Here is a 27115-nt window from a genome sequence, read left to right as displayed (position 1 = left end):
CGCCTACTGCCCTGCCGTTGCTTTAGGATGTGTTTCCTACAATCTGTCCTCCTTCATAACCACAAAACAGCCATAAATCTGAGGTAGTTAATGTTGGCAATGTCTACAGCCCAATTCTTAGAGCTCATTCACATTTCAACAGCTGTGTCATTATGTTCTTTATTGGCAAAAGCATTCAGTTCCAAATCCCATGTTGCAGTTAGGTGCCATGTCTCTGGTCTCCTTAATTCTGAAGTTGTTCCTCAGTATTTCTTCGACCTTGATAAGAATGTTGAAGGTTCCAGGTCAGCAATGTTGTAGAACCTTCTTCAGGATAGGTTTTTCTGATACTTTCACATGATTAGATTCAGGTTAGACATGGCAGGCAAAGTACATGCAAGTGTGGCTGTGTCCTGAGGCCAGGGTTCCCAAGAGGCCTATGGTGCTGGTTCATATGACTCTTTGCAATCTTAACTCTTGAGTAGGGTGGTATCTATCAGGTATTTCCTGTGCAAAGTTATTCCTTGTTCCATTGAAATTTATAAGTGCTTTGTGGGAAGCTACTTTGGGACTGTGTAAATATTCCCATCCATATCAGACTTTCAATTTCTTGTTTATTTCAGTATGGACTCACAGTTTCCTACTTTATTCAGTGGTTTATATTTTCCCATCGGTATTTAATTTGATGCTCAGTTTGTCTCAGGATGGACCATTCATTTTTTTTTTTTCATTTTAAGATTTATTTATTTATTTGAAAGGCAGAGTTACAGAGAAGGATAGGCAGAGAGTGAGAGGTCTTCCATCTGCTGGTTTGCTCCCCAGTTGGCTGAATAGCAAGAGCTGTGCCAGTCCGAAGCCAGGAGCTTCTTCCAGGTCTCCCACGCGGGTGCAGGGGCCCAAGGACTTGGGCCATCTTCTACTGCTCTCCCAGGCCATAGCAGAGAGCCGGATCGGAAGTGGAGCAGCCAGGACTTGAATTGGTGCCCATATGGGATGCCAGCACTGCAGGTGGTGGCTTTACCTGCTGTGCCACAGCGCCAGCCCCAGGTTGGGATATTCTTTAAATATTTCCTTACTTTCTGACAAAATATATTATTATAGGATTATCTTGTATTTTTCACTAGCCATTTCCCTCAGAGGCTCTGTTTGCTCTGAATGTTTGAAAATCACATTTAGAAACCAAGATTTCAATGCCAGGGTATGTCCATGGCTCCCAGGGTCTCTGCTCTCAAGTCCCACACCCCTCACCTGTGCTCCCTTCCAGACACCATCCTTTTCCACCCATCTGCCTTCCTCAGCTCTGGTGGGGCACTTATGTCTACACTGGAAGGTACATCTCTGCTCAGAAGCTCTCTTTAACCCACTTCAGCACTCCAGGCTGTCACCCAGCACAGCACCTTCTGCACCTTGGTCAGACCGCACCTGACCTGGGCTGCCCTCCTGCACAAGTACAACCACATCTGCGTGAGCCCAGCCACCTTACTCTAGGCTGTTGGGACAGCCCTGGGTGAGCCACTAAGCATAATAAACTTATGTTGGAGCACCAAGAGAAGAGGGGCAGCATGCCCTTACCTGTTCCACTATTCACACTCAACTTTAGTGGAAGTTTTTGTAGTTGTCTTAATCAACTGTGTTCTTTGGCACAGTAAGAAAAGTTTGATTTGAATGTGACATTCAATACAACATTTGTTTCTGTCTCATGGCCAAAGAGTCTTGCTTCCCTGACAGCTGGATGAGTATGATCCATGTTGAATTCATCAGCTGATGCTTATAGGAGACTCTTAAACTCTTCTATGGGGCCAAGGAGACCCCATTGTGAGTCTTTAGGGCACCCCTTAGCATCAGCTGGCCCTGAGCAAAGCCATCCACCTTCTTCCCCACTCGTTCTTCTCCATGTGCCGACTCTCAACGTGCGTTCCTGCTGTGACGCCCTCTGCTGTGCTATGATACTGCCAGGAGGGCCCTCACCAGAGCCAGCTCCATGCTGTTTGGACTTTCAGCCTCCAAAACTGGGGGTTAGATAAACCTCTGTCATGCTATGGAGCCCAAAGTCTCAGAAGGTTTGTGTATATCATTCATTAGTGCCCGAGAAACCACCTCCAAATTTGGGAGAGAATCGTGGATTGATTCTGGATTCTGCTTACCGGTGTGACGGATGACGAGCAGACAGCTGGTCAGAAATCCTTACCGCCTGGCTAGAGGGCACAGCATTAAACAGTAAACAAGCACAATTGGTTCGTGAGTACATGCGTTCCCTGGTGTTCCTTCCATAAGGCCATCAATGCAAGGACACAAGCCACAGCTGTATCTGGCTTACATTTGCCCTCCCATCAGATTCTGCTTAAGATGTTTACCCTGCAGTGGGAGCAAGAGGCCTAACACAGGCCACCACTAAGGAAGGAGTGGTCTTTCTCATGGCAGAAGGGCAGTGTTATGAGCTTACTCCGTCCCCATGGCACCCTTCCACCCTTACCATCTTTGTGCTTCATTAATCATCTGCAGAGTCCCTAGGGTAAGCGCCTGTGAATCACGTTGCATCCAGCTCCCATAGTTACAATGTAGGGCACATCACTGAGATGCTCTAAGCAAATTGAATTAAGACCCCAAACATTGTCAACAGATAGCCCAAAGAAGGCCAACTCTTATTTATCAGTTCCCTTACAAAGTATGTGCTTTCTATTTTCACAGTGTCCAGACAGCCACCCTGGACACTGCCCTTGTTTCAAAGACAGAAGAGGGTCCAATTGGTAGTGTTCACTGTAGCAACACCAGCTCTGGCTGGAGATCAAGGACAAAGGAAATTCTGAGCACAGCCAGCAAGGCAGACTTACCAGAACCATGGTCTTGGCCACTAAAAGCAAACAAAGAAACAAACAAAATTCCTGTTACTGAGAATAGTTCTAGGGGTGATAACAAAGATGTTGAATAGGTACTGGTAGAGGCAAATTGTGATTACCAGGTGGAATGCATGCACTAACAGGGTCTTGAGAAGATACAGTGATGCGGAGGGACGTGTCCTGGGCAGATGTCACAGGCTCTTAGGTTGCCAAACCTGAGCAAGTCCATTATGTACTGCGCTAAAGGTAGAATTCTGAATTGCCAGGAGAGATCACCATGGTTCCCTTCGGAATAAGTGTGCTACCAGGGAGATGGTAGTATATAGCTTTATTCCAAGTGTCTAAAACTTGAAGGTTTACAGGCCGGTTGTGTGTTATGTTCTTGTCCCAAGGTGTTGGGATGAGCATCAGCGTGGTTCCACCTGCACCTGTCTGAGAGTATGTCTACCTGGTTCAGTATCTACCAGAGCTGGAAGGAGCAAATTGTTGTCTATATCCCCTGAAGGTCCCATGTTGGCTTTTTGGGTTCTAATTTGCTGCCATCTAGGGGCTGCAGCACGGGTGCTGGCAGTCCTCAGGTCCTCTTTTCACCCCCTCCGAGATCTCCATCCCATAATCTTTATGCAAGGTCTGGAGAGGAGGGTCTGCTCTGGCTGCTTCCGCTGTGTTAAGGCATTGTCCTTTCCTAGTCAGGGAAAGCAAAACCCTTGCTAACTGATCCCTAGATTCAGTTCAAGGAGCTAGAGGTTCACCAACAACTTGTGCCAATGGCTAGACTCCCTAGAAGAATAGCACTTTTACACGAAACCATTGAATTCTGATAAGGCCTTCACTCAGGATGCAACTTGTCAGAGAGAGATCTTTCTCTCGAAGATTTTTGTTTGTTTTTAAAAAAACAATACAAAGATAGATCTCCTGGGGGAGATTGACTGGCTCATGATTTTTTGATTCTAGCACCAGAAGAATCTTGTTGCTGTATTCTTTCAGAGCCTTCTGCACCTGATAAAGTCCTTTTTGATATTGAGGATCAAAGAGGAAACCAGAGGCGAGGAAAGGCTTCCCAACAAACATCTCCAAAGGGCTAAGCTAGAAGGTAGCCTCGAGTGCCATCCTCAGCCCGAGTTGGGCCATAAGCGATAGCTTGTTCTAGAGGCTGGGGCGTGAGAGCTGTTCTCTGAACCTGCTAAGTGGCAGCCCGTGTTTTTTCCAGGCTGTCCTGCCTTGCTGCTTGTAGCTCTTCTTGGTGGGCGTCCCACCTTGCTGGGTTTCTTCTGTAGCTCCCCAGCACAGCCTCACTACACATTGCTTCACACCAGGGCACCAGCCCTGCAGCACAGTTCCGCCTGGCCTCGCAGGGCCCCTGTTGACATCTCAGTGGAAGCTGCCACACCCCCTAACTCTTGTGTTTTGTATGCTTCAGCACCGTAACCACATGGACAGTGCCAGTATATGTCACCAACAGGGAGCACTCCTGGAATTTGCTCCTGAAAGGGCTCCTCCCCACCGCGGAGGTCTCGGCAGCAGACCTGCACTTCTGTTCCTCATTTCCCGGTGGTGGGTGGGCAGCCTCAAAGAGGTGGAAGCCCCCTGGGTCTGTCTCCCATTGCTTCACCTAGTAACACAGGTCTGCCTTTTACTTGAACTTATGATTTAGCTAGAGGTTTCTCCATGACGTTTTTCCAGTTTTTTAAGGTTGAGTCCATGGGAATGTATGGGGAGTTACCCATGGCCAGAGAAGCCCGTTTGTGACCTAGGGAGAGGGTGGATTGGTTCAGACCTGGCATTCCAGATCTCAACCAGATCCGAGACGCCTGGGTGTCCTCAGGCTCCTTCGCAGGAGTGCATGGGGTCGGTCAGGAACTGGTCTGAACTGGTCAGGTCTGAACTGTAACACCTCAGCCAAGCAGCAGCCTGCTTGGTGTTTCACAGTCAGCCTGCCGAGATCTGATATGACCTTGCCTAAAAGTTACCCGTTGAAGGGAAGTTTAAAAGGCATAAACAGAGCGGAGAGCACTAGGAGCAAGGAGGAGATCCTCCAGGCAAAGAAACCACGGCTCTCAAGCATGAAAGAGGTGAGAGTCAGAGAAACTCGCCCAGTGAGGTCTGATGAGGATTCCAACTCCTGCTCCAGGCTCTTCGCTGACTCATCACGTCCCAGGGTGGCTCCCAGTGAACAGCAAGCTCAGCATGTGGCCATCAGTCCACTTAGGCAGCCTGCAGGGGAGAGGGTTCCACTGGGAGAGGTGCTGTCACGATCGCCCCTTGTCTTCCCACCAGCCCTCAGAACAGTCTGCATCTACAGTGAGGGCTTGGAAGGGGTCCACTCTAACTCTTGCACCTGTTCCACTTTTTTACTTTGGGGGATTGGTGGGAATCTTGTCTACTGGCAGCTGTTTCAACAAGCCCACCATCACCGACTTGGGATGGTTAGCTATTTGCTTTCTGGATGCCTTTACTGGCTTGGTTTCCTCTGTGGTATTGGTGTCTTATTTTTCATAGCCCTTGCTTCTGTCTCAGGAGGTCCATGTCTCCTAAATCAGCCATGGATGGCTTGGGCATCTCTCTGTTATTGTTTTGCCTCTTACTTTTAGGTCTTTGGCTCATTTTGAGTTAATTTTTGTAAATGGTGTGAGGTAATGGTATTTTGTTATAGAAGCCTGAGCAGACTTTAATTTCTTTCAACAATGTTTTACAGTTTTCAGAGTGTAAACTTTGTAGTTCTTTTGTTAAGTTTGTTTCTAAGTGCTTTGGGCTTTTTTGTCCCACTTTAAATGGAAGTGTTTTCTGAACTCAATTTTTGGATTGCTCACTGCAAGTACATAGAAATACACTTGATTCTTGTAGACTGACCGTGTGTCCTGCAGCTTTGCTGCCCTGTTTATTGCTACTAGTTTATTATTTTTTCATGGATTTCTGTATACAAACTTATGCCATCTGTATGTAGAGTTACACTTCTTTTGCAATCTGGATGCCATTGTTTCTTTTCCTTGCCTCGTTGCCCTGCTTGGAACTCCAAATACAATTCTGAATGGAACTGACAAGAGTAGATGTCTTGGCCTCATTCCTGGTTCTTGGAAAAAACACACATTTTTCAATTCTTACAGAGCCTTTCTCCATGTGCACACTGTGGCAAATTCACTTTCATTGAACCCCAAGCTCTTAGACCCCTGTGGCTGAATAAGATCATGTTCTGAGTAGGCTCTGAAAGGCGCCCTGACACCTCACTTGGGAATTTACATCTGTTTTCTTTTTCTACCTAGACCAGAGTTTCCAGTGTGACATTATCATATACCCTGCTAGGGAATTATTTAACCACAGATTTCTGTGAAGGATTTTGCCAAAAACAGACCATATCACAAGAAAGAAAAACAAACGATCTTTTCTTCAAATAGACTCTGTGCACTCAAAGCAGAACATATTGGTTGGAGGTGTTGAATTTTCTCTCAGTAGCTGGCCAAATACCTGTTGGATAGCATTTCCCCTCTCTGGAATAAGATGCATTTTATGTGCCTAGGTAAAGGAATGCTCACTTGCAGCTAACTTGTGAAAACACATTAGACTAAGTAGGAAATGGAAGCGGGTGTTTCCACTGAAAACCCAGAGAATGTCTATTTGTTTAAATGCCATGTAAAGTTTCAGATACAGAAAGGAATAACCTGAGAGCAAACCCAGGAGTCGCCCTGGACAGCTTCTACTCTCTCAGTGTTGGAGCCTTGTCAGGTTTCTCTCATAAATCAGATATTCTGTTTACCCCTCACCATGTCCACTCCCTCATGCCAGGAGCCATCCCTCTCCTGGAATACACTGTGGACTCCTGCTCTAACCTGTTGCCTCGTGCAGAGCAATTTTGAAACACAACACCCTGACTGTGTACTTTCCCGCTGAAACACTGCTCTAGTTGCGGGATAAAGGCCACTGCACTTCTCTTGGTTCATGGTGCTCTACGTGTCCTTGACCTTAATATTTCTATAGCCTCCTCCCAAACCAACCGTGCTTCCCTGACTCTCTGTGCTCTGGCTGCATCTGATGCTCTCTCCTGCCACCAAACCTTGGCTTGTGCTGTGCGTTCTTTCTAGAATGTTCTGCACCAGGAAACTGCTGTCCTTCAGAACCCAGCTCTGTGTGGTCGTGGTCCTCCCTCGCTCTCAGGTTAGTGCCTTCACTGTCCACTTTCCTGGCCCAGGGCTCCTCATTACTTCATTTCCCACAGCTGTCATCACACGTTCCTTTGTGTGATCCTCTGATTAAAGTCATCTCTCCTCCTGAGACGTTCCGTTCCTGGAAGCTGTGTGTGATTGTAGTTTCTGCCATGCCACCATGGTACGTGTTCATTGATACTCATTTAGTGTTTGGTCTCAGCATTGCCCCATGCTACCTGTATGGGAACTTAATGAAGCAGACACACCATGCATACTCTGTAGACATTTGGAACAGGCTCAAGCCAGTGTGGGTCTTGCATGTATTTTGGAAGACATTTCAGGTGAAGGAGGTGAACATTGAACTAGGCCCATGGGATGGTGAGTAGGATTCCAAGTCAGAGGAGCAACGGGTACCCAAGATGGGGGTGACAGCATGAAGGGGAGGAGAGAGAAACTGGATAGTGTCCACTCACTGAGATGCAAAGGATGTGCCCATATCCACAAGCCAGATGTGGGACTGGGGTCGAGCTGGCCAGAAGGAAGGTCAGAGTGAGGGAGCTGATGGGGGAGAGTGCCTGTGTAGCTCAGGCATCCTGGAGGTGGCTCCAGCTCCACAGCAGCATCCGTGGAAAGCCAGTCATCTGCAAGAGTGGGAGCCTGGTCCTGCTCCTTAACTGCAGGAATGCTGACTTGGCTTGTCGTGATGAGTTCACGCTATCGTCCGTCTGTCTTTGTCATTTTTCACTTAGGCCTCCTCTCCGTGCCAAGTCTGAGTGGCCTTGTATCGCTTCTCACTGGGATCTCTCAGCAGCTTTGCCTGTTTTGGCCTCCAGAAGTTACGATGCTTTCCCTTGTTGCAGGTTTTCCTTCGATGACAGCTCTCAGGGTGGTTGGGCCCCACTCTCCTTGTGATTCTCAGTCCCCACTCCCATGGTTCCAGCTTTCTCCTCTGCTTTGCTGAGAAAATGTCCTTCCAGCCCCTGATGTTTTCACCACAGGAACAGTGGAAAGAGTGGAGAACTCACAGAAACTCAGACACAGGAGCTGTTGCCCTTTTTCTTCCTTTAAAATCTCCAGGCATGACAATGTCGTTGGTATTCCATGGCCAAGTTCTCTTGGAAAACACTAGAAACAACACCAGCTCCAGTTAAGTGATAAATTGGTGAGGCAGCACAAAAGGGAAGTGTGGGTGGGAATAAAAGTGCCGGGATCTTATCCCTCACCTGGCTCTCTCAGAAATGGGTGGATGTCTCCTCTTTAGCCCAGTCCTGCACATGTGCTCGGCCAAAGATGAGGTAGAAGATCAAGCCAGAAATGTCAATGGCAGCTGCAAGCAAGAAGACATTCCTCCAACCCAATTCTGAATCCTAGAGGCAGGAAACTCCAGGTTACTCAGAGTCACCGAATTCCTGTGCCTCTGCTTCACAAAAGGCTGTGGCTTCACAGCCTTCTGGCCCTCCCCCAGCTTAGCTATCTCTCCAGGGTCTTCCTGGTTGCTCTTGTAATGAGCAAGTACCTTTCTGCCATGAGGCCTGTGGGCTGGCTGTTCCCTTAGCCGAATGCTCCCCACAAAGACACCCACCTACCCAACTCCCTCCCTTCCTTCCAGTCTGCTTGATTGTGACATTTTCCAATGACACTGATCACTCATCTAAATTGAAATTCTATCCCTGTGACATGCCCTATTCTTTTCTCTTACCACTTACCATCATTCAATATGCCATATACTTTACTTATTTCACTCATTTGCTATCCATTTCTTTCCTACAATATAGGTTTCACAAGAGAATGAACTTTTGCTTTCCTTATTCAGTTAAACAGTGCACAACACTGTGGCATGAATGAATGGATGCATAATGAATGAATGGACAAGTTGCAGGAAAAGCAAGATCAGTTTGAGAATTTTTGTTTCAAACAATAATTTCCTGACAGTGTGTTAGTCAATGTCAGGAAGGGAATTAAAGTTTCAAAAAAGAGAAGGAAACTCATTTTATTTAAAAATATAATTTCTGGGACTGGCATTTGGTATAATATTAAGACTCCACTTGGAATGCCCACATCCTGTATCAGAGTGGTTGGGGTTGAGTCTTGGCTCTCTCCTCATTCCAGCTTCCTGCTAATGCACACCCTGGGGGGTAGCAGGTGATATTTCCAGTGGTTGAATCTCTGCCATCTACATAAAAAACCCAGATGGAATTCCTGGCTCCTGGCTTTGGCCTGGCCCAACCCTGGCTATTGTGGACAATTGTCTCTCTCTCTCTTCTCTCTCTCTCTCTCTCTCTCTCTCATCTCTTCTTTCAAATTAATACAATAAACATTCTTGAATACTCTTTCAGAAATACCCTTCCTTTGTTATTCTACACTCCCTTTCCTGATTTACTTATGGAAAACCACAGGAAAGTTGAAGAATGATGTGTGGCTATAACATACATCTTTCTTCAAGTCTGTATCAGTAATATTTTTAGGAAATGCTCAAGTCCTCAAATGAGTTTATTTGTTTTGACTATGTAAAATACATGTCCTAGGATGGAAGACTGTGCCAATAGAAAAGCACCGTGTAAGCAGCACTGTTCGGAAGAGCCTCCGCACTGACCACTCACGAGCCTCCATGTGAGTGCACATTGTTCCTTCACCCTGGCGAGCGCTCAGCACCCTCACTCATGGATGGCTTATTCACTCTGTGAATATTTGCAGGTTTCTGTATGGGGTGACCAAATCATCTCATTTTGCCTGGACATTCAATATTTTAACATTGAAAGTCCAAATCCTGGGAAATCCCTCAGTCCCCGGAAACCAGGGTGGTGGTCCACTCTAGGAGAAACATCATGAATATTGCTAGAAATCTTGTGTTGAGCACATGAAGCTTATCCTCTAAGAACTCATAAAGCACAGATTCCTTACAGTCAGCATTTCCCTTACTCCACACCCAAACATGTGATGATTTCTCTAAGTGGGGCTGATGGTCAAGTGTTCAAGATTCTTGAGTTGTCATTGAAGCACATTGAGGAGATAACAAAAATATCATTAATCCAACTCTTACCAAGTGACTCCTATATGTTTCTCTTTTGAATATTCATCCGAATGTCAAGCTCACCTGACCGACTAAAACTCCAGCAACGGTGGGAGAGATGGCTCCAGCTAAGATTGCAAACACTTGCATTAGTCCCTTGATAAAGCCGGCGTACCTGATGGTGGGAGAGAAAAGAGAGACATTCCCACGTGGGCAGAGGATTATTCTTGGTTGTTCTGTTGCAGCTCTGTGCCTAGCCTGTGATGGTGCGGACCCTTGGTTAAACCTGAATGAAATGTACTGATTAATGACTAGTTTAATCCTGTGCTAAAATTCAAGACTTCCAAGGGGTAATATGTCCTAACTGGTCAATATTGTGTATTGTTTATGCAGAATGATGGTTTGCACCTGTTTTATATAGTTGATTACTACAATTGAGCCTGCTTCTGTAGCCTTGTTTTGGGGTATAAAGAAACCTCTGTTGCATGAGAAATTTGCTTGCTGAGACCAAGGTATCTCCCACATGTCTCAGTGGTTACTTCTCCAAGGATGAAGTATGTTGTGTTAGACTGTACAGGTCCCTGGAGCTACAGTTAGAAGCCTTAGGCTACTCTGTGGACCTCCAGTAGAGGTAACTATTTCTGCTTTGATTCTGTGTTCTCACCCTTCACTGGAGCCTCATATGAGCTAACCCTGTGACTTCTCATGAATACTTTCTGTCTCCAAGTCCTGTGTGATTGCCACATTCCTCAACAGAAAGTGTGTGTTTCCCACAGCTGAGCTGTGAACATGGTTGCTGAGTTCTCTTTTTATACCTGGAAACACCAAGTTCAGCATGACTGACCAGCTCCAGGTCCCTTGCAGGAATTATTTGGAGGTAGGACTGGAGTTGACATTACCTGTGACCTGTGTTACAATGTCTCAAGTTGCCTGCATGTCAGATTTAAGGTTACTGGACCGGCACTGAGCTGGTAGGAATGAGGCAAAGGGGTCCATACCGAGGAGCAATATCCAAGAAGTTTATGAGGGAGCCTGGCTGATTGAAGCTGGTGAAGACGGTAGTCAGTATCAAGAAGGTGATGGTGGCCGCGGGGCTGGATTTGACCCAGTACAGAGACACGAGGACCACAGAGGAGCCAAGGACCCCTGAGGCAGAGGAAAAATAGAATGAATAGGGGGCCGCCTGCGTTTCTCACATCCGCCCCTGTATCAGTTGGAGCCTCACCTATAGTAGTGAAGAGTTTCCTGACGACGATGAGTCTGAGAATTTTTCTGGAGAGGAGAAAATCAGCCAGTAGACCTCCAAGGATAATGCAGATACAGCCAGAGATATGTGGCAGTGATGACAGCATCCCACTCTGAGGACCAGAGACGAGGTGAATACGTGTGCCCTCACCGCCCACTGTGACACGCACTGACCTCTCATGGGTTGTCCACATCTATGGCTTCTCTTTATATACAAATCACTTTTAATGCAAATCCCATGCTCCTGGAATGAGCCAGTGTAACCGTGGTGCCTGAGAAAGCGTACACGTGCAGCTCACTTTGCAAAACATAAATGTTGTCTTTATCTACAAGTCCAAAACTCAGCAGGAAATAGATATGTAAAAGATCAAAACCAGCAGAAAAATAGTCAAAGGATATACACAAGTGAAGATAAAAGAAAGATAAGTGGCTCCTAAACATATTTAAAAGTTACCAAATAATCATAAGCTCACTTAAAATAAAACACAAGCAAAATAACACAATCGCAAGATATGCCTTTTCAAGGACCAAACTAGCAAAAAAAATGGGAGGTTTTTGGCATGTTCTGTGGCCAGGTCTCAAATATCTATATGGGGACAATTGATAGGACAGTCACCCTTTGACTCAGCAACCTGATATGCAAAAATTATGCCGCAGAAATGCTCATGCAAATGCATGACAGCTGAGCAAGGTTTTCACTGTGGCATTACTCAGAGACTGGAAACAATGCAAATGTTCATCAGTAAGGTTCTCGTGCATGGGTATAAAGAGATCTCCATGGCATATTTAATGGCAAAAACTTAGTACCAAGGAACTCAAAAAGTTCTTGGAAAATAGAATTAAAAGGTAAGTTTGATGTAAAAGAACATTTTTTATATACAAGTGTAGTTTTTTCACAATACATGTCTGTGAACTTTTTGAAGTATCCACATATATAAAACATATCAGTATATATAGTATATAATATTCTACGTAAAAAAGCACATTGGAAAAATAAAAATAACCATTCATGGGTGCTTGCATTCTCAAAAGGGATCAAAATAAGAAATTTTCAGAGTGATTTATGGAGTGGGCCAGGATAGCAGGAGCATTAAAAACATGAATGAGAGTAAGATTTTTTCACGGTTTACCTATGAATCTAGTTTCTAAATGTTGAATCTTGTTATTACCAATTCAATTTCTAAATTAAAATTTTAGCCTTAAATTACAAGGAAAAGATCATCCTGTGCAGTGTACAATCCAAATAGTCAAAAGGAGTAATGCCTCACCCGGTTCAGGTGGATCATTCTACAGGTAAGTACCAAGGTCATCAAGCTTATGTAACTTAGTCTAAGGCCCTTTTCCCCCATCCTCCTCCTCCTCAGCTTGGTCTTCCTGGTGCCACACCAGCCACAAATCACTTGCCCCAGTGAGATTCAGGATATCTGTCGTCCAGCCCTGTCAGCCGGCTTGTCCCCTGAGTCCCTGGTTGGCAAATCTGGCTCAGGCCCTGACCCTTTTTGAGCAGACACAGAGCCACTCCCTCTGGGACTTTCTGAACTCAGCTCAGAAAGTTCTGTGCATGCATACTCCCCAGACTCTGCCCACCACCAAGGTCAGCCCTCTGTTACCATCAGTGTAAGAGGCCTACCTTTGAGTACAGAAGACAAGGGTGGAGTAGTAGTTGGGGGCTTTGTGATCTGTCGCTAGCAGGCCATGACACCTGATACACTTTTTGCCACTTTATTTTATTTATTTTTTTTTTTTGAGAGGTAGAGTTACAGACAGTGAGAGGGAGAAAGAGAGAGAAAGGTCTTCTATCTGCTGGTTTACTCCCCAAATGGCTGCAACAGCTGGAGCTGAGCGGATCAGAGCCAGGAGCCAGGAGCTTACTCTAGGTCCCCCATGTTGGGGCAAAGACCCGAGTTCTTGGGCCATCTTCTACTGTTTTCCCAGGCCATAGCAGAGACCTAGATTGGAAGAGGAGCAGCTGAGACTAGAACCGGCTACCCATATGGGATGCAGGCACAGCAGGCAGAGAATTAGCCTACCGAGCCACAGTGCCAGACCCATTTTTTGCCACTTTTAAGATATCCATCTAGGGGCTGGCATTGTCACTAGCAAGTTAAGCCACTGTTTGCAACACCAGCATACTATAACAGAGTCCCAGTTCAAGTCCCAGCTGCTCCACTTCTGATCCAGCTTCCTGATTATTGCACTTGAAAAAGTAGTATAAGATGGCCCAACTCCTTGGGCTGCTGCCACCATGTGAGAGTGTGAGAGGCCTGGATGGTGTTCCTGGCTCCCAGCTTTGGCCTGACCTAGCCCTGGCTATTGCAGCCATTTTGGGGGAGTGAAGCAGCAAATGTTCTGTCACTCTGCTTTTCAAATAAATAAAAATTAATTTTTTAAAAAAAGACATCCATCCAGCAGAAGTTGAAAGGCTCCTGTCAGCCAAATGAAAATTCAGAGAGCTACAAATATGTCACCTTTTCTATGTTAAACTTGAACAAAACATTTATATTAAAATGATCTGCAATTTTTATATATGTCCTATTTGGGACTTTATGTCCTATTAATAATGTCTTATTTTCAATATAGATTGTTGATAGTCATCATTAGTTTTCTCAAAGGCAGAATTTCTTTTGTTGTTATGCTATCTGCACAGTATCTTGTGTCCAAATGTTGATTGAAATGAGGATAAAATTTTGTGTGTAGGTCCCTTAAAAGTATGACATTCTGTGAATACCAAGCTGGCCTAGACCCACACTGTCCCAACCCAGTAAGTAGGAAACCATATTAAGAGCAACCAGAATCCAAGTAAACCAGGTGGCAGGCCCCACCTGGAGACCTGGGCCTAATCCCTTGATTTTGTGACCGTGGGGAAAACAGAGGATTATATAACGAAGCATTTAAACACAAGGGCAAAGTAAACTGTCTTTCTCTGTACTTACAGTTGTGACGCTGGTTTGAAGTATAGAGCGGATGTATGTTGGTGAGTATGATGTTACTATATGAACAGTCCAGTATTCACAAAAATAAGATACTAAGATGGCCCAAAGTGGTAGACATTTGATCATAGCTTTAATAGGAAGAGACTTCTTTGGCAAGTCCTGGAAGAAAGCACATATCAGTATCCATCCATCAGCGACAAGAGCTCTGTTCCGATGGACTCTTCACTGAGATGTGCAGACACAGAGACATAGGGAAATGGGAGGAAGTGCCCAGGTACCTGCTGAGCCAGTGAACACGCGATGTAACTCTTCTCACCCGCGCTGATAAAGGGATGATCCTTGGGGTCATTATAAACAAGAGGAAACCAGAGAAGACAACAGACACACCCAATTGCACCTGGAAAAAGAGGATCCAGTTGAAGTTCTTCTTTCAGTCAGCCCTGGCCCTGAGGTTGACAGAATGGCTCCTACACCCCACCTCTCCCTGCAATAGTATCTTTTCATGGCCCTATGGTGGGTGGTCAGATACCCCTACCATTTGACTTTGGTCTCAGCCATCTAATTTGCTTGTGCCAATGGAATGGGACAGTTCTAAGCCCAGGCATTAAGTAGCATTGCCTTTTTTGAGGGGAACAGGGAGTGCTCTGGCCCTGGGAGGGACATGCTCCAGCTAATCCATTGTCCAAAGCAGATGCCACACTCCGAAGGCAGAACCACCCAGCTGCTACACAGAACAATGCGAGTGAATGATTGCTATCTTAAACCACTGAGTTTCTGGAATGCCCTTCTTGGAGGCATAACACGCTGTTACTACTTATTACTGTGTCTGCCCCAAGTGCTTGAATGTACCCACCACATTTAAGTACCTATCAGCAGCCCTACCACTACCCATGCTTCTGCAGTTTCTTTCCTCATTAAAACTTTGGATATCTGTTTCCTTTCCCAAAAACACTTAAGAGTTCAAAGCAGTATGTTATTATGTGAAATGGATTACCCAGATCATTTCCAGACATTAAATGAAATTAATACTGAACCAAGAAATTGTCTCTAATACATATACATTATTGAAGTATTGAGGAAGTCAACATTAGCAGTTTTGAGTAGAAATATGACTCACCTTAAAATTCCCTTTTATGGGATTGTTTTTTTGGCACAGCAGGTTAAGCTGCCACCTTTGACACTGGCATCCCATATGAGTGTCAGGTCAAATCTCAGCTGCTCCACTGCCAATGCAGTTTCCTGCTAATATGTGAGGGGAGGCAGCATAAGATGGCCCAAGTCCTCCTGGCTTTGGTTTGGCCCAGTTGCAGTCATCTGGAGAGTGAGCCAACAAAAGTGTGTGTGTGTGTGTGTGTGTGTGTGTATGTATGTATGTCCCACTCTTTCTGTAACTATGCCTTTCAAATAAATAAATAAATCTCTTTTAAATTCCCTTTTTAAAATCTTAACAGAGGTTTAAGAGGCCTCTTCATATGGCTAACTTATCATTTACACATTCCTTCACAAACATGATCCAGAAGCCACCATACACCATGTATTTTGCTAAATTTTAAGTATATGACACTACAAAGTCACAGTTGTGCCATCAAGGAACTTAAGCAAGTGGGAAGCATTAAGGTGCTCATTGGGATTGGAAGACATTACTATTGATTCAATAAATACTTAATGAGTTTCTATTTTGTATGTACTTCTTACTGTTTCTCAAAACCTTAAACACAGTAAGGCCCTTTCCTTGAATAATTTTTGTAATCTCTGAAGGTTGATATACTGTAGTAGTCAATCTTCAAAGATTTTTTTCTAGTGAATATATTGACCTGATGTTACAGGGACCATTGATGTGAGAAGACAACTCCCTAATGAAAATATCAGTGGGATTTAATTTCAGGAATCAGGCAATTTGCAGGTGGGATTTCAGGAAACATTTCAAAATTGTACCAAATCTGCTGGACAGATCCCAACTAGAGGTCAATGAAGGTCAAATTGTGATGTGGTGAAATATTGCTTCTGGAATATTCCAAGTGATTTTGGAATCTTTCTGCAGCATCTGTCTGTGTACCATATTCCCTCCTGAGCTTCACCTGGTCTGCCTTGTTCTGCAGTCTCTCCTGATTAATTCTCTACACCCATTAGAATCTAACCTATGATTAGGTTAATTCACTTGATATGCTGGTTGTTGTAATAATAGGAGAGATTTAAAACACTGTGCTAAATAAATAAGCATGACCGACATTACAGTCCCACCAAGATGGCACTTTCAGCCTCTTCTAAAGAAACTTCTCTAGGGTCCTTTCATTGCAATTAAGAAGTGAGAAGGAATGTTATGATGTCTTTCAAAGTCATAAGGTTATTCTAGCTGCACACTCAGGCTACTAAAACTTGTATGCCATTTTATAACACATAAAACTCACAACATGGTGAGCTCTGAACATTCAACATTAACAGTATAAACACCTGTATCTATTAGGATTTAAGTTGAATCACAGAAATTACGCCCACCATTTTCTATCATTAGATAAAATTCTGAGATTCAGAAAGTACAAACTCACCAAAAATATAGAAGACATAAGGCCACCCTAGGTTCTGGCAGATGAGACCGCCAACAAGGAGCACAAGAAAGGATCCCAGCTTCGCCCCTAAACAGAAGATGCAAGGATGTTTTGGGTGAGGGGCCAGCGTTGCACTCTGCATGCTTCCTACAAAGCTGAGCCACACATGACTGAGGTATGAGCTTCAGTGCAACTGCCTAGGTTCAAGCCGTGTTCTTTCTTTCAGCTATGGGATCTGAAACACGTTTTTACTCTATTTGTGTCTCAAATTCCTTGTCTTTGAAACAGAAATAATTTTATAGATAGCTGAATTGAAAGATTGTTCTGAGGCTCAAATGAAATTAATATGTGCAAAACACAAGAATGTCTAGTACACAGTAAGTATTCCATTTGGGGTAAGGCTTTAGAGCAAGTGTGGGTCTTTGTTGCATCCTCTTGGACTGTGTGTATTAGGTGAGGGTGAGGGGTCAATTACCTGATACAGCAATGCTAATGAGTTGATTCCTTTCCACAGGTGGAGCCCATCTGACCCAAAGTGCATACTGACCTGTGAAAACCATAACCTGGGTGGCGGGGAGGGAAATTCCATTCTTAGAAATATGAGCTCATTCCGAAACCTATGTTTCATTCATACTTGGAAAATAGTGTGGTACCTGGGCTATGCCTTGAAAAACGCGAACAACAATGAGCCAGGCCACTCCAGCGTCAGCGGCCAGTGGAATGAGGAGGCCCAGGACTGAGGTAGCAATCAAGCCAACACCAACCACGTACTTGGCTCCAAATACTCCAGCCACATAGCCAGTGGGAATGGGAGCCAAGAACGAGCCATAGTTGAGGGAGCTGAGGATGGTCCCCTGGATTTCAGGACTCCAGTCATATGCAGGGGCCTAAACAACAAAGAGAAGCTCACTGGTCTGTGGTTGGGAAGCTGACAGCTTTTATTGTGAGGACCTGAGAGGCAAAAAGAGGAGGAGGGTCAATTTCCTTTCCTTTTAGTTCTCTAAAATTCCTCTAATCTATGGGTTTCATTTAAAAAAAGAAAAAACTCTAAACGATGCACAACCTTTTCCACTACCCTGACACAAATAATCAGCCAGTTAAAACATAATAAAACCATAAAATAGAGAGAGTCTATCAAGAAAAGACATCGTTGGGGGCAGGCAGTTGGTATAGCAATTAAGATGTCTCTTGTGATACTCGCATTCCATATGGAAATGCCTGAGTTTGAGGATATTCTACTCCTAATTCCAGCTCTCAGCTAATGTGTACCCTGGGAGGCAGCATGTGAGAACCCAAGTACCTGGGTCCTTACCACCCAAATGGGAGACCCAGGTTGAGTGATTTCCATCATTGTAGGAGAAAAATTTATGTCTTTGAAATGGCCTGCTTCCATCACTCATAGGCCCCAGTTACACTCATATACACCAAGTCGGGTTATAATCTCCTTAGATATACAGCATGTTCTCATGCCTCTCCTGACACATAGTTTATTCTTCATAAATATTCACTGGTTAAATGATTCACACTCTTTTGTAAAACAATCCTTTAAGTCAAATCATTTGAATCCGAGGAAGGGTTCACAGCCTCATTAAACTTACTGTTGCCTGGAATTCCGTCTGCGTTTCATTCCAGTTGTCCTGGGAGCTCAAGGAGGCATTGGCCTGGCTGGGCAGGGCCGTGTTGTTCACCATGGCTGTGATGGCGATGCTCAGGTTCGTCTGTTGGGCGTAGATTGAAAAATTACAGAAATGCAAGATGAAGGCCAGGCCATGTCGGACTGTACAAAAACCTGAAACCAGAAGGCACAACAAGTCTTTAAGTCAGAATGCTTTTTCCCAATCCCTACCCAGTCTGGAAGAGGGAGAAGACTGGTGTCTGTGTGTGAAGCAGAAATATAGAGAGAGCAGATATCGCCCCCTAGTGTCTGGTGGACCTGCCCCCTGGGAGGAGCTGAGGCAGATAGTCTCTCCCGCCCCGCAAGCACTCCTCTACAGAGACTGTGTGATTGGTCAGAGCCTGCATGAAGGCAGTGCTGTCCCAGCAGGGCCAAGGGATGAACTGATGAGAATGGGAATGGGAAGAAACAGATGTAAAAGACTTGAAACAGTGATTAATTGAATATAGAGGGCAAAAGAGAGAGGATGATTGAAAATGATTCCCAGGCGCCTTGCTGGGGCAGCTGGGATGTAACAAAGTGGCATTTGTAACACAAGAACATGGAAGATTAACTTGCTGGAGGCCTGTAGGAGAGGAAACTTGAAAGATAGGCTAGAGTTAGATGGTAGAAGTATTTCAGTGTCATAATACTGCAATCCAAGCTTGCACAAAGCATGCCAGTGTGCCATCAGAGCTCTGGGGCTGTCCTCGTGACTGAGTAGCATATTCGCATTGGTTTGACAACAGCTGCAAGGCTTACTTGCCTGTCCCTGCAGAGAAGATGGATAATATGTCTAATATGTGATCAGAGTCCTTGGTCACACTTGGAGGGGCCAGCCCTGCACCTTCTGTGTATTGATGTTCTTGCTGAGTTCTAGGAATTGGCCAACCCTCACTTTGGGTTTAAATCTAAGGGCATCTAACTCTAGGAGCCCATGCACCCCATCTACAAAAATTTACCCTGGATTTTTGATCAATGTCTATTGTTATGGCAAATTAAGTTAAGAAGGATTGCCACATTTATAGTATTGCTTTCTCCTAGCCTACCCAGATATTCAATGCTTTTGCTTTGCCCGCAGTAAAATTTTATAATTCTCTTCAGTTAAGTTCCACACAAGTTTTATGTTATTTTGTATTGTTTCTGTAACTGGGTTTTTCCCCTGTGGATTTTGACTAATAGTAATAATTTAAAATTACATATAATGGAATGATTATGATTTAAATAATGATTTAAAATAATTTTTTCCATTTGCAACATTTATTTCATTCACTTCAGTAATTTTATCATTTTCAAAGCAATATTAAATAGGAATGATGAGTGTGACAGTCCTTAGGTACAGAAATTTACTAGAAAGGCATCTCACATTATACCATTAGGTATGCTACTGTTTTTTTGTGTGACACGCTTTAATCGTATCAAATTATCCTCTTGTTCTAAAATATCTGAGGAGATTACATGAGTTTTACCAGATGCATTTCAGTCCTAGAGTCCGTTTCCTGTGTTCCAATCCTAGGTGCTTTATTTTCAGCTGTGTGTTCTTGGGCAAGTCTCTGAGCTTCCATTGCCTCTGTTTCTCACCCGAAAAACAGGTTCATGACCTGTGTCTCAGGACACAACTGATCCAGCTCATGCAAATTCATTGCAACAATTATTATAGATATCTGCCTATCATGGCATCCTTAGAATGATGCCTTAGTCTTACTAGCTGTTTTCAATGAAAAAAAAAGTGAATTATTTTGCTCTGACATTAGCTAGAATTATAAGCATACAGTTTGTGTTATATGTGTGTGTACATGTGCTGTTCTTGCCATGTGAGCTTTGGAAAAAATAGAAAGTTACCAGCTTGCCACCTCAATCTCTGACCCAAAATATTTTAGGCAATTACCATTTCCTGTTTTCTTAACAACTTTATCATTTAAAACAGCTTTAGATTTATGGAATCATTGAATTCTCAAATACATTGACATTATGGTTAACTAAAGTTAGTATTTTATTCAGCTTTTTCTTAGTTTTTAGTTAGTGTCTTTTTTTCTGTTCCAAAATTCCATTTTGGGATCGCATTGCAGTTAGTTGCCAAGTCCCCATAGGCTCCTCCTGGCTGTGACAGTTTCTCAGGCTTTCCTGGTTTTTGATGAACCTTGACAGTTTGGAAGAGTACAGACAGGTATTTTGTACAAGGCCCCTCAGTGGGGATTTGCCTGGTGTTTTTCTCGTCAGAAAAATCTTCTTTTGTTGTTGTTGTTGTTGTTTTGACAGGCAGAGTAGACAGTGAGAGAGAGAGACAGAGAGAAAGGTCTTCCTTTGCCGTCGGTTCACCCTCCAATGGCCGCCGCGGCCAGCGCACCATGCTGATCCAAAGGCAGGAGCCAGGTGCTTATCCTGGTCTCCCATGCGGGTGCAGGGCCCAAGCACTTGGGCCATCCTCCACTGCACTCCCTGGCCACAGCAGAGAGCTGGCCTGGAAGAGGGGCAACCGGGACAGAATCCGGCGCCCTGACTGGGACTAGAACCCGGTATGCCAGCGCCGCAAGGCGGAGGATTAGCCTAGTGAGCCACGGCGCTGGCCCAGACAAATCTTAAGGTGAAGGATCTACATAAATCATTTGAAATTCCTCTGCACAAGATACATAGGCATTTTCTGCTCCTTAAAAGTCTCATAGAGTTTTTCCAGTTAAATTACTAAGATATAATTTGTCTGTTTAGAAAGGGACAACTTTTTGACAACCTCTTTGATTTCTTACATGTTTTCAGACCCATAAAATTTTTCTTATTTTTCTTTATTCAAATTTATAAATTCTAGAAGTCATGATTCCTAGAAAATTGTATTATAATCAAATTATATCAGCTATCACATATCTAATCATTAATTAAATTATGTTACATACTTTAATTAAATTTACATTATTATAAGCCATCATTCCTAGAAATTCATTTCCTTTATGTTTCCTTATAATTAGCATACATTTTAAATCTTTCTGTCTCTTATTTTGTCAAGTTTGGTTGTGTTTAATCTCTGCCTGGTTAACCTGAATGGCAGGTTGTTTCATTGCTATGAGTGGCATCTTCTTTCCTAAGGAACCAATTCTTGTATACGATTCATGCATTTTCTACATGTAAGCTGTCTATTTAGTTCTTCTACACACTTATCTTGAAATTGCAGACTCAGTGAATTGGACGCTACATTAACCAGTTTTCATTTATTCTCTAATCTTTGTTTTCCTCATCCAGTATTTTTAAGCCTGCATTTTCCACGACTTTTTCAAGATTTGGCTCTACATCCCTGATTTGACTTCATAGCAATAATTTCTCCCCTTGCTGCGTCTAATTCCAATTTTAATTAAGTGGTGACGTTTATTCTTCTTTAGTTCCCCTTCTCATCTCTATATAAATAAAGTTCTTCCTTTTCCCTGATGATTTACTTCATACACTCTGAGCTTTAATATTATTGTTGTTATTGAGAAATTTCAGAAATTGGAGATTCTCCCACATATAATGAGCCAGGGAAGCATCTTGGAAGGGCTGCCTCTCTGCCTGGATGACTTAGATGAGCTCCTTAATTGTTCTGTGCCTGAGGTCTGGCTGCTGTGCAATGAGGATAAGGCTAGCAGTACCTTCCTTAAGAATTCCTTTGAGTATTCAATGGCATTGCTATACACAAAATGCAAACAATGCCTGTCATAGAGCATGCACTTGTAGGCAGCAGCTATTGCAATGTATGAATGCAGGTGTGCTCCTTGATCTCCCTTTTGTCTAACACATGCCTTCCCTTTTATTTTTCGCTATGGGTGTTTATGTAGGTCCTTTGGGGTCTACCCCTGTAAGGGCTAATCAGCCAATCATGCGTGACTTTGTTCTGCCCCTACTGAAACCTGTGTCCAGAGGCACCCTTGGTGGCTTAGGGCCAGGCTACCCTGCGATGCTGATGGTTTGCATGTGGCTGGCAGGAAGCATCAGGTGGGAGCCAAGAGGGTGTCATGGAATTCTGTTATCAATTCAAGGGTGGCTAACTACTCTTCCATTTTAATTCTGCAATGACCTAGAATTCTGGGATAAGCCCTCCATATTTCCAAGTTCATTTCTTAGGCACACATGCTTTCCTCTGCTCCATTGCACTGTACTCCCCACCACACACACACACACACACACACATACACACACATACACACACACACAATACCAAGTTGGCTTAGAGAGGCTGATGAGCTATGAGACCAGGTAAGCACTACCCAGCAGTGTAGAACCACCTGATCTGTGGTCTGTCCAGCTTCTAGATATTTCTACTCCATGCTGGGGACATGAACTGAAGGTTCACAGTACCATTCTCTTTCTTTCTCTAACTTTGTACCATGCTTTAAGGATGAGAGTTTTGCCTCCTCTCCTAAGTCCAACCAGAGTGTGAAATCTGTCAGTAACCCTTGGAGTTCATAGTGTGTAGTGGGAAGAATTTCCCAGTTGGAGGTGCTTTTTTGAAAAGCTGTTGAGGGTTTTTATAGGAAGAAAGGAAGCTGCCTTGAAACTGTTTATTGATTCTCTGTCTCACCGACCTTTCTACAGCCCACATAGTATCAGAGGGGCAAGCCCTGGGAAGCTACAATCCTCAGATCAATCACCATGTGAGTAGATTCTACTGTCAGATTCTACTAATGAGGACATCTGTTCAGAAGGCTGAACACAATGAGAAAGCATCATGCTCAAGAGGCAGTTGCTGGCAGGTAAGTTTGAATCAATGACCATGTACATGGTATATTTGCCTGTGACATTGGAACACCCTCCTGAAAATCATCCGCTTTAGTGATGTCTCATCCTGTACTTATGGATTTCCCATAAGTAACCAACCTGAATTTTGCTTCCCAGACCTGTGGAATCTTCCAGTCTCTATATTAAATACCTTCTTTGTTGACATACCTAGAATGGCTTCTGGCTTCTGGTTGTCTTTGTTTTGTTTTGTTCTGTTTTGTTTTCTGGTTGAACCTAGATAGATTCAGAAGCTCATGGGCCTCTGGGAGAAAGCTCATGAGCTCCATGAATTCTTTTTTTTTTTTGACAGGCAGAGTTAGACAGCAAGAGAGAGACAGAGAGAAAGGTCTTCCTATTCCATTGGTTCACCCCACAAATGGCTGCTACAGCTGGCACGCTGCAGCCAGCGCGCTGCACCAATCCAAAGCCAGGAGCCAGGTGCTTCCTCCTGGTCTCCCATGCGGGTGCAGGACCCAAGCACTTTGGCCATCCTCCACTGCACTCCCGGGCCACAGCAGAGAGCTGGCCTGGAAGAGGAGCAACTGGGACAGAATCCGGCGCCCCAACCGGGACTAGAATCCAGGGTGCTGGCGTGGCAGGTGGAGGATCAGCCTAGTGAGCCGTGGTGCCAGCCCCCAAGAAAGGCCACTGACACTCTGCAGAACCCAAAGGTGCAATTGTTTTTATTCAGGGTCTCTGGGATATGATGGCAGAAATAACTCCATGATGTGACCAGGTGACTCACTATAATGACAGAGGGGCATTTCCCCCACATTCCATAGGACACCACAATTTGGTTCTCTCAGTATCTCTGAAATAGCTGTACCAAGTAAAGATGACAGTAGCCATTGGGTGGGGGTGGGAGGCTCTTATACCCTGAGAAAACCCAGCGTGCCTTAGGGGATCTTATGTGGAGAACATCCCAGTGCCCAGTGACTATGAGCCAAAGAGCTGAGAGGAATAATGATGTTGGACACCAACTGATGAAACAGCAGGGTTTATTCTTAAGCACTTGAAAGTAATACCTGGAGATGCAACACTGTAATCTGGTGAGACTTTGAGGAGCAGCTGTGGTCCTGTCCTATCAGATAGGATGAACTTTGCCAAAAAATGTGTGACTGCTTTTAGCATGATGCCATTTTTTTTTTTATTATTTAACAGGTAGAGTTATAGACAGAGACAGAGAGACAGAGAGAAAGGTCTTCCTTCCGTTGGTTCACTCCCCAAATGGCTGCTACGGCCGGCGCTGCACTGATCCGAAGCCGGGAGCCAGGTGCTTCTTCCTGGCCTCCCATGCGGGTGCAGGGGCCTAAGCACTTGGGCCATCCTCCACTGCCTTCCCAGGCCACAGCAGAGAGCTGGACTGGAAGAGGGGCAACTGGGACTAGAACCCCGCACTCATCTGGGATGCCAGTGCTGCAGGCGGAGCACTAACCAAGTGAGCCATGGCACAGGCCCCGGTGTCATTTTTAACAGCAGGCTTGGGTAAAGTGGTTTACAAAGGCATTGTCTGCTTCAGCTCCTGGAGTGGTCACCAGAGTGCTGAACAGAGTGGTGGGGCAGATGTCCTACAAGACAGTGGAAGAAACCAGAAAGACCACTTGGGAGTCCCATTTTATACTTGATCTTAGCCAAAAGGCCAAGAAGCAATAGGAGTCCCATTTTAGATAAACTGTAAATGAATGTTCCAGAAAGTGGGCTGAGGAGTGGTATGGTGTGAGAGGTATGGAGTGAGTTGTGTCAATAATAGGTAATGTTTATAGGGTGCTTGCTCTATGTGAGTTATTGTTCTATGTATTTGTATTTCAACTCGTTTAATGCCAGCATTAGCTACTGTTATCAGCTAACTTATCCTACATTACTAGCATCCCATTTTTAAAGATGGAGAAACAGATACAGAAAGTAGACTCTGAAATCCTTAGAGATGGATGAGACTTTGAGCTGTGGCCGCCAGAAAAATTTTGATTGTAGGCCAAATTCTGGTTAATTGTAGAATGCATGTTGGAGTGGGTGTCTTCTGGTTTCTTCTTTGGTGGATGACATAAGGAGAACTCTTTTTCCTCAAAGGCATGCCTACATCCCTACATCCCTAGAGAAGCTGGCTAAAGTGTTGACTATTTCAAAGCTTTCCATCTTGGTTATCGTTTCATTTTTTAAAGGCATTATCTTTTGAAAGGTTAGATACTCAAGAGAATTAATGAATAGTGTAGTTTAAGTCAGTAAGGGCTTAGAGTAAAATAAGGTCTTCTATAGTTTTCTATGGCTTGTAATAGATAATAACTAAATGTGATATAGATGAGAAGAAGAGGAGTGACTTCTATGTTGTGGTAGAAAAGAAAAGTCTGTTCTTCCTGGGGCATGTTGGCTGGGTATAACGTGAGCAGACAGATCTAATGAGACATGCCCTGGACTTGAAGTCAGACAAGCCAAGGTCACTCTCCATGTTCCTACTTAGAATCTGCTCTGAACTTTTCTCATCTCTAAGTAATATCATAATGTATACTTGTCCTATATACATTTAAGGTGTCTTGTGAGGCATAAAATGGTTATCAGTGAAAATGTGCTGCAGCAGATAGGATTCTTGGCATTTGGCAGTAGGAAGAGGAAAGCTATGTAGCATCCAAAAAGGAAGGCAAGGTGATATGGATCCCGGTTTTAACCACAACCAGATTCTTTTGCATAACTACCTTTCCTGGGGATTTGCTCTTGAGTCGTTTGTTGATTGTTCTCCTTAGAAACATCTGTGGTCTTGACAGCTGCTTCAGGACACATTTTCGTTCTCTCTTCCCGGGGACTGGCATTTACCTACTGAAATAATCATTTTAAAAATGCAAAAGCAAATACACAGAGTGAAGCACCCTCTATCTCATATGACAGCATCACAATCCTTCTTTCTACGAATTAGGAGGAAATGCTGTTTATTGGAGAAAATGCTGGATTAGGATTCAGGAAATCCAATTTGTCATCCTGGCTGATCAATGAGTGGCCTGGGACAGGTCACTGTTGTTACCTTGGGTCTTCTACATGCTTCTCCAAAATGAGGGGCCTGGTCTATATTGCCTTCATAAATTGCAAGATTCCCCTAGTTCTGTGTTCAGATATCTCTAAACTCACATTAGTATCAACTGCATGTGAAAATTTGACAATCTTATTTGAAATTTTATTGGGAAGTTTCCAATAGATTCAATTACCTGAAAAACTGCTCTTATAAGTACCTAAATGTATCAGTTAAAATACAGAAAAGATCCTTTCAACCCAAAGAGAATAAGAGATACCTCCACGGATGTTATGAGAATTAGAGGTTTGTGCTACCTCATCATTGACCAGAGTTGGGCTATGGATGAAATTGATGCAGGGCACTGAGATTGATTGCTCTGTGGGTGTGAGGGATGAAGCCTTAGGCTCGTGCCAGCAAGGAGACTTTAAGGGAGGTCCTAATACAGATCCAAAAGCCATGAAGGGGTTCAGATCTTACAGAGGCTCTGCCCACTGCAGCAGCGAGACAGTGATAGCTGTGCACATTGTCTTGAGCTCCAGTGTGAAAATAAAGAGCCTCCCCCAAATTCTGAAATTCATGACTGTGTTATGGGGTGTTGAGGACTGGAAATCACACTGTCCACTCAGAACTCATCCTGGGCTGAAAAGTTGGCTGAAGAATCAAGCCTCAAGTGATTTGCTCAACACAGATCACGCAAAATTCCCGCTCCCCTTAACTTGAGCTCAAGACCTCAAATTACAAGCACTCAAAGAAGAGATCCATGCAGAGCAATTCCCCAGACTCAACACATAGCACGATTAGACTATGGAGCACTTCCAGAAATAGGAACAATGTGATAAAGACATTACATAAGTGAGCTTAAAATTGACTGGAAAATAGCATAGGAACCACTCCGAGGATCTCAGTAAACTGGCAGATTTAAGAAAGAGATTACCTGAAGTACAAGAGAAAACATTATGCGTTGAAGTTTGAGACTAAGTGACTAGCTGTGGCTAATGGAAGAACTGACGAAATAGAAGGTAGCACTAAGTAAT

At 44.1% G+C, this 27115-nt stretch overlaps 2 protein-coding genes across 3 annotated transcripts in view; one reads left to right on the top strand and one right to left on the bottom strand.

The window, feature by feature from the left end:
* Positions 1–9499, top strand: part of SLC17A1 (solute carrier family 17 member 1) — a 49655-nt gene extending 40156 nt beyond the window's left edge. The window contains exon 13 of the mRNA XM_051854151.2: positions 9481–9499. The gene's annotated coding sequence lies outside the window, so the exon portion shown is untranslated. The remainder of the gene's footprint in view (positions 1–9480) is intronic.
* Positions 5669–26582, bottom strand: SLC17A4 (solute carrier family 17 member 4). 2 transcript variants are annotated; one of them, XM_051855979.2, is made up of 12 exons: positions 25771–26582; positions 18288–18478; positions 17343–17576; positions 17165–17252; positions 16690–16776; positions 14422–14540; positions 14144–14302; positions 11191–11323; positions 10964–11111; positions 10050–10140; positions 8179–8322; positions 5669–8080 (listed from the first exon to the last, which is right to left on the bottom strand). In XM_051855979.2, exons 1-11 carry the CDS (start codon positions 25853–25855, stop codon positions 8188–8190), a joined length of 1470 nt encoding a protein of 489 aa, XP_051711939.1. In that variant the 5' UTR covers positions 25856–26582; the 3' UTR covers positions 5669–8080; positions 8179–8187. The 2 variants fall into 2 exon arrangements, with proteins under 2 accessions (XP_051711939.1, XP_069930445.1); XM_070074344.1 differs by having other exon boundaries at positions 18288–18407.
* Positions 26583–27115: the final 533 nt, after the last annotated feature.

The sequence above is a fragment of the Oryctolagus cuniculus genome, chromosome 5, assembly GCF_964237555.1.
Source record: "Oryctolagus cuniculus chromosome 5, mOryCun1.1, whole genome shotgun sequence".
NCBI lineage: Eukaryota > Metazoa > Chordata > Mammalia > Lagomorpha > Leporidae > Oryctolagus > Oryctolagus cuniculus.
The sequence above is the reverse complement of the archived record's forward strand: the minus strand, read 5'-3'. Positions and strand labels throughout refer to the sequence as shown.